The following is an 8,143-nucleotide window of genomic DNA, read 5'->3' on the forward strand; positions in this document are numbered from 1 at the left end:
GATTTGTGGTAACAAATTAAAGCCTGTCTTTTGTCACGAAATCTAAGTTAAACAAGTCTGTATAATTATTTACATCTTTTAAACATGTATTTCTGTTTCTGCAGAGGGGACATTAACCGACAATTTTCCATCATTGACGGATTTTTTTTTTAAGAGTGGACGGGGTAAATTTAAGGCTGTCCATCATTTTGATGGGTTGAAAATTGGGCCATTCACCACAGCAGCAGTACGTCCTTAAAAATCGAGTGCGGCACTTGAAGATAAGCAGCGAGACAAAGAACAATGACGGCTGGATCATAGAGACATGAAGGAGTTCTTTGAATTGTCATTGCGAGTGTTTCGTACAGTACATGTTGTGATGAGGCCACTTCTGTTTTTTTGGCGAACCCCGGTCTTCTCGTGGCCAAAACTATTCACGGCCTCGTAACGAACAAAAAAAAAGTCAGCGAGAGAGAAGCCAGACCCGACCCGCGGGCTCGGGCGGCCCGATCTTATCTCTAGTCAGTGTCACCTGTCAGCTCATTGTCGTCCCGGTGCGCCGTTTTATTTCGAATCACCCGCGAAACTATTTGTTGGCGGTGATGTCGGAATCCCGTCTCACGAAGCTTCGGGCGGAGCAACGCGCGTTCCGAGGCATCGGGCGTGGCCACAAGCGAAATCGACACATGCCTCGAAGCGCGCTTCGCAGATTTTCTTCCGGTTTACTCGGCACACGCATCGGAGCCTCGGCACAGTCGGGCACATCACTACCTGACAGCACTGGGTAGCTCCTTCAGCTAGAGACTGTTACACCCGTGCTGCAAGAAGGAGAGATACCACTGCTCATTCCTACCGACTGCTGTCAGGCTGCTGAATAAAAAATAAAATCAGTGAAAAACCAGTAACAATTGTAAATAGCACAGCCACCTTATGCTGTGTTTTCTATGCTGTTGCTACTTTATTGTATTTATTCAACAAATATATTGCTAATGCTATATTTTATATTGCACTTATATTGAGCTGTGTACACTTCTTTCTGAAACATTTATTTTGTGCAATGAAACACTTTTTCTCCCCCCCCCCCCTTCCCAATTTTGCTGCTGTAGACTGCAAATTTCCCCAGTGTGGGATAAATAAATGTTATCTTATCTTATCTTATGTTTTTGCATCGCACTCGGAGATATGGTATGTTGTTATATCGCACAGTTCTACTCCTGCCTGATACGAACCTCCAGGTAATTAATTCCCGAATGCTTGTCAATAGACCAGACATGATCAAGCACAAGTCTAGAGTGAAATATTTGCAACCACCTAACGACAGAATGATCAGATCAACACCATGGGTGGACAATGATAAAACATCAAAACAACGAAAAGAAATGAGGGAGAAATGAAAGGAGACTGAGTGGAAAGTTGACAGCATAAAAGAGGAAGTGGAAGTCAGATACCTTCTGAGGAACAGTTCCGGATGCAAGTGCTCTGCAGAATAACAAACATCTCAAGGAAAGACCGGGGACCTTTCAGTCATGAAGCATTAAGGAAAAAGAGGAGAAAACAAGTGAGACACAAAGACCAAAGGAATAGGACGAAGGGATTGCATGATGAAGAGACAGCTACGATAGACCAGGCCAACAGAGTCACTGTTTCCAACCTGCCAAGAGTGTACTTGTATGCGGATACAAATTACTATTAAATAATGTAGAGTGTAGACTCTTAACATATTGAATTAGGTCATATTTGAGATGAATAAGATAACCTGATTGATTAACCTGATTAAAATGGAGACTAAAGAAATTCACTAATTAATTAAATACATACATACATACATACACAACAATAAAACGGTTTTTGCACCTCCACAAGCTCTATTCTACATTATCGACAGTATTTCAATAACAAGGGGCCAGCGGTTATAAGAAATATAATGAATAGTAATTATATAAACTGAATTATGCATTAGAAAGATCGAGAGAGAGAGAGAGAGAGAGAGAGAGAGAGAGAGAGAGAGAGAGAGAGAGAGAGAAAGCAAGCTCTCTTGCTCGCGCTCTCTCAATGCATAATTCAATTTTTGTAATTATTATTTATTATAACTGGTGGCCTCTTGTTATTGAAATACTTTAATTATGCACGAGAGAGAGAGAGAGAGAGAGAGAGAGAAAGAGAGAGAGAGAGAGAGAGAGAGAGAGAGAGAGAGAGAGAGAGAGAGAGAGAGAGAGAGAGAGAGGATTTAGAAATGACATTATGATGAGGCTTGGGTGTCTTCATTTTCTTACCATCTACAAAGGTAGGTTTTAATGATTTATAGTATGAAATGCTGTATTAAGATTCTTAAGTCTTCCACTTCCTGTCACTATAATAGCATTAAAAACAAATTAAAATTCAGAAATGTAATACTGAAGAAGTATGTTACTGATCAAAAGAAAGGTTTTAAATCCTTATGAAAAAAAAAATCAAGAAAAGAATGTGTCCAAAAAGAGTGAAAGCTTGGTCAGTGATATGTAAAGAGAAAAACGGTCATAGACAGCAAAAAGCAAGTGGTTAGCCAAAGACAGTAGTCGGAAAGTAACTCGAATTTGATAAATGCTGACTTTCAATACTCAGCGACAAAGAAATGAGACTTAAATTGTGCTGAATAAATGCAACACTCTTTCCCGTAAGCACAGTCACACCACTTGAAACTTGTGAAATTACAGTAACAAGTACTGGTAATTGGATCACATCCCTCATACCACACTCGTCCATACAAAAACACACGCAGGCAAATTGGGCTTAGTGCAATTCACATGACATAATCTCATTTAAGCCTCTCAAGTGAAGAAAAGTCAACTTAGATGCATCAAAGGCAATGTTGGACCATTCCAGTGCGTATAAATATGTTTACATTTGATTTATGAAATACTGTGTGAAAATGTACTTGGTTGGACACAAGAAATGATCGATCGGTAATGAAAAAAACTGGCGTGAGCAAATACATAACTTAGTGCAAAGAGGTTCAGTGGGACTCATCATCACGCCCAATTATAAGTTTAATTATGTACTCAGACTATGAAAGAGCGTTCTTTATAGACTGCGAGGTTAATTCATTATGTCTTCTCCTACACAACAAACAGCATACATCGGAAATTGCTGTTACCATGGCGACTGGAATGAGCGGGGCGTCACGGATCAAACAGTGAGGCAACAGTACCCGAGTTGCATTGATAATGCAATGATCTCTTCTGGCAAAACCAGCCACGCAATTGGCCCTTGACTGCTTGGCAGAAAAAAAACATTTCTTCTTACCTGTGATGTCAAACCATAAGGGGGCTGAACTCCGTTGCATGGAGACCACACCAACAATTTCTGTGACTTTGTCGTTTTCCATGACAGTGAAATTGTAGAAAGGCTCATCAAACAGAGGTGGCAGGGCTGTGGGTGGAGGACGGCGGATCCATTCAATGTGGAGGCGAGCCGTCGAGGACTTCTGAGGACGACCGTTGTCTGTTGCCTTGATCTAAAGAAAGAAGTCAATAAACACGGGTTGTAAAGGAAGTACGCGAAAGTATGATAATGGCGTCAGTGTCACACAGGTTGAATGAATTCCCCCTGAATTGAGCTGTTCCTCAAAATCCTCTTCAGGCATCTTAAATGCAGGATCCAATTCAAGTTGCAGCTACATGGGAGGATTTGGCGAAATATTGAATTACTGCCATTTACATTGCTGTTTAAAGGATCTGCAATGCACTTCAGAATTGTTTATTACCCCCGTCTCAACTAGGCTTAACGCGATCAGAATTTTTGGGGTGGAGCAGCGAGTGGAGGAAAAAAACGATTCTCGATCATTGATTTGATCAGAACATTGAGAATATATATCTATTTAAGCAACTTTTGTATTTACTCTCCGCCATTGGAAGAAGAAATAACTTTAATTCCTCCAAAAATTGAAAAAAAAAAAAAACCCCGAAGAAACGGATAACCTACAACTGGAATCGGTCCTATTTCTAAAGTGGATAAAGAGATCGTCTTGACGCTGTCAAGGAGAGCATTACGTAATCGAAATACACAGATCAATTATCCCCAATCACATTAATGTTAATGTGGTTTCTTAGCTGTGGTAAAAAGTATGATTATTGCTTAAAGTTATGAAAATGCATTAATAATGCTCCACATCTGTTATGTTTCAATGTGTCATGAGCCTCCCGGTGACACTCAAAATCCTCTTCAGGCATCTTAAATGCAGGATCCAATTCAAGTTGCAGCTACATGGGAGGATTTGGCGAAATATTGAATTACTGCCATTTACATTGCTGTTTAAGGGATCTGCAATGCACTTCAGAATTGTTTATTACCCCCGTCTCAACTAGGCTTAACGCGATCAGAATTTTTGGGGTGGAGCAGCGAGTGGAGGAAAAAAACGATTCTCGATCATTGATTTGATCAGAACATTGAGAATATATATCTATTTAAGCAACTTTTGTATTTACTCTCCGCCATTGGAAGAAGAAATAACTTTAATTCCTCCAAAAATTGAAAAAAAAAAAACAACCCCATAATAAACATTAAATATAACATCTAATGCTTACAAGTGTACATCTTCTTTAACATTGATGGAAAAAATAATGCATGAACATCACCAAGTCATGTAGGTGGCCAATTTGTTCAAAATGTTGCTGTCTTATGGTTTAATCGCTTCAAACAAGTCCATGCACTTCCATACCATCAATGCCAAGTAGCTTACGCCTGCTACTTTTTAGCTCGTATTGGAAACTGACTCTGGTGGACAAGTCCCCCCTGCCCACAGTCCACAATGATTAATTTGTCCTATATTGTTTGTCCACTTTTACCTGGCGTGCTTATGCCGCTTCGTAAGCACATTCTCAAAGCCATGTGGCTTTGGCGTAGCTGCATAGATTCACCCCTATCTATGCAAACTATTGACTTTATGGGCCTTATTTTGGTAGACTTGACCCGGTGTGCTTAGCCATAAAATGGGCTTAACTCCATTTTTGTGCCAGTGCAAATCTAGTCTGTCTGGGGCTGGCGGTGCCATCGCACAAAGCAGCTTCGCCCCAATGCACCTGGTAATTTTGTGACAGAAAGTAGTCTGTGCTTGGCGTAACAGTGGGTGCCTTGTCTTTTTTTGGGCAGGGACAATGATTCGGTATGTTTGTGAATTTGGTAGACGCGCTACGTAAACGCCTCACTGGGCGTTTCTCCCCACCCCGCCAGCACGTCTGAACATTTGGTGACAAAAAGTAGACTACATTTTAGACTCGCAAAAAGCAGGTTGAATTTGAGGCGCAGGCAGTCGAAGGTGTTTTGGTGTGTATGCTCGAGATGCCACATTATTCATCATTTTGCTATCCTTCCATCCATCCATTGTCCGATCCGCTTTATCCTCACAAGGGTCGCGAGGGGTGCTGGATCCTATCCCAGCCGTCTTCGGGCAGTAGGCGGGGGACACCCTGAACCGGTTGCCAGCCAATCGCAGAGGGCACACAGAGACGAACAACCATCCACGCTCACACTCACACCTAGGGACAATTTGGAGTGTTCAATCAGCCTGCCATGCATGTTTTTGGAATGTGGGAGGAAACCGGAGTACCCGGAGAAAACCCGGGCAGGCCCGGGGAGAACATGCAAACTCCACACAGGGAGGCTGGAGCTGGAATTGAACCCGGTACGTCTGCACTGTGAGGTCGACGAGCTAACCACTGGACCACCGGGCCACCTAATCAACTTGCTATAATGGATTATTTTAGTGATTGATTCTATCTCCGCTTTAGCTCGGAATTACAGTCTCCCACCCTCTTCTCTGCAGTGGGATACATTTTCACTTTTTTCTTCATATTCAAACCATGAAGGAATATAGCAAATATCCGAATTACGTGATCAGGGGCATTGATTTTTTTTTTCCAAATACTGTACCATTAAAATTGAAGCTATTGTGTTACCATAATGTGAACACAGCACAATTGTACATACTGTCAGGATATCGTAGCTCCCAGCTGTGAAGGCCTTGCGTGATGACACCATTGCCGTCTTGGGATCAATGAAGAATTTCCCATCCTCATTGCCATCCACAATGCTGTAAGAAAGGTCACTGTTGGGTCCATCATCTCGGTCATAGGCAAAGACTCGGTAGATAGGCTCCCCCTTCTTTCTCCGCTCCCTCTCTGGTAGTTTGACCTGATAGACCTTCTCTGGAAATGTCGGCTTGTTGTCATTCTCATCTAGGACCTGGACCATCACCCACACTGTACTCTGCCTCGGACTGGGCCCACCGTCTGACACCAGAACCTGAAAGGGCAGGATAGATCAATCAATGCATGAGGAAAAAAAAAAACAAAATTTCAAATTCCACAAATTCGTTCCTCAATCAATTCTTCTAGTACATTCTTTCTTGGATGAACTCAGAGATACCAGTTAATTTAGAGAGTCAATACATATGCTCATGCAAATTAGCTAACTTATATGACTTATCCTGCAGGACGACACAGGTGAATACAACCAGCGCTTTAGTTTGAGCCACATTTTGTCTCAAGTTTGGATCCACGTTGTACATAGAAAGAACTGGTAGTTTCTTTTTTTTTTTTTTTTACCTTCACTTTGAACAGCAAATCTATTTCGAGTTTATATGGTTGAAATGAAGAATAAAAATGTATAAATCAGGACATATTATGAAATAAGAAATAATTAAGTCATCGAGTATAGGTTCAAACCCCGTCATTTTCTTTTTTTTTCAGGGAAAGTTACTTCACCTCAACATAAGGAAGTCATCATTACACATTGCTATTTTGGTAGTAGCTCTTCCGATCATATTAATGTGACAGTTGAAACACGACTCTTATTACTGAGAATTCATTAACTCAGCACAAGGTCAACTTTTGTAAAAGAAAGCTTTAGCACAGCGTACCCCCCATCGTTACTTGGCACAGCCGATAGAATTCAAGCAAGCTGAGTGCGTGTGTGTGAATCAGAAAAATCCAGCTCTTCATACCTGTTGTGGTCACATACGAATGCCCTCCCCCCCAAACTTTTTTTTTTTTGGTGTGCACTGGAGAATTTAATTAGCCTAAACGCATTTGAAATGTCAAAATGGGTCTCATATGTAAATCTACACTGATAGATTTCTTTTGTTGGTCAACTGACCACAGACGCTTTGACTGACTGGTGAGTTTCTGTCTGAACTTTATTTATTTAGTGATTTTGGGCAGGGCAAACACAATCTTTACAGAGCATGTTTTAACTTTTGTTTTGTTTTGTGAGACCATTTTTTTGTCATGTTTAACAATATCTTTGATTGGATCAGGATTCATGGCACTAATGGACACATTGACTAAATGTGTTTTTTTTTTCCCCCTGGCTCTGGTGGCTACTGAGCCCATTTTAAGCCTCAAGACCTTTTTTGTAAAAGGGCCTTGATTGTAGGTACAGTGCATGAAGTCACTTACCTGCGCGCATTTAGGTAGCTGATTAAATCGCATCAATTCTCCCACTCCTGACTCCATAATGCCGTTGTGTGCAAAATTTCCTCTGGTGCGTATTTAATCAAGACCCTTTTTTTTTTCTCACTCCAGTAACCACTTAGGGAAGCTGAGGCCTTTGGACTCATCGCACTAGTCCCTATGTGCACCGTCTAAGTGCCGAGCCATCTTTGCATAAAACCAAGGCTTAGAGCAGGGGTGTCAAAGTCAAATGGACGGAGGGCCAGATAAAAAATTTTGCTGCAAGCCGAGGGCCGGACTGATCGAATGTTCATTGAAAATTTTAAAAATGACCACATATTGTTTATTGAACCAAATTTAATTGACTGAAAACCTAACAAATACATTCCAGTATGGTCAGATAAATAAAGCAACATTTTTTTATGGCTACGTCAGTAAACTTTAATTTTCAACAGGCACAAAAAAAATTCCTTTGTATAAAAATACCCACAACATGAATGAAAGAAGCCGATATTATTCAAGGCACTATCAATAGTCCATATTTTCTCTTTTAGCAAAAGTAGGCTAAATTTACTTAAAAGAAAAACAAATAATAGTGCAGTAATTTTCGATCATTGACTCGAATAAAATATTTTTAAAACATAATTGGATTGAAATACAATAAAATAAAGTGCAAAAATGTATAAACCAAAAACAACACTTTCTTCAAGAAGTAACAAGCAGCGAAAGCAAATATT

General features: G+C 40.6%; 1 protein-coding gene across 7 annotated transcripts in view; it reads right to left on the bottom strand.

Moving 5' to 3' along the window:
- Positions 1 to 8,143, bottom strand: part of fat3a (FAT atypical cadherin 3a) — a 141,202-nt gene that overhangs the window by 59,139 nt on the left and 73,920 nt on the right. For 5 of the 7 annotated variants that reach the window (XM_019873864.1, XM_019873868.1, XM_019873866.1 and 2 more), the window contains 3 exons: positions 5,944 to 6,258; positions 3,262 to 3,472; positions 1,428 to 1,496 (listed from right to left, as the gene is read on the bottom strand). In XM_019873864.1, coding sequence (XP_019729423.1) covers positions 1,428 to 1,496; positions 3,262 to 3,472; positions 5,944 to 6,258 — 595 coding nt within the window. The remainder of the gene's footprint in view (positions 1 to 1,427; positions 1,497 to 3,261; positions 3,473 to 5,943; positions 6,259 to 8,143) is intronic. The other 2 variants (XM_019873869.1, XM_019873867.1) reach the window with 1 other exon arrangement.

This window comes from Hippocampus comes, unplaced genomic scaffold (assembly GCF_001891065.2).
Source record: "Hippocampus comes isolate QL1 unplaced genomic scaffold, H_comes_QL1_v1.1 scaffold374, whole genome shotgun sequence".
NCBI lineage: Eukaryota > Metazoa > Chordata > Actinopteri > Syngnathiformes > Syngnathidae > Hippocampus > Hippocampus comes.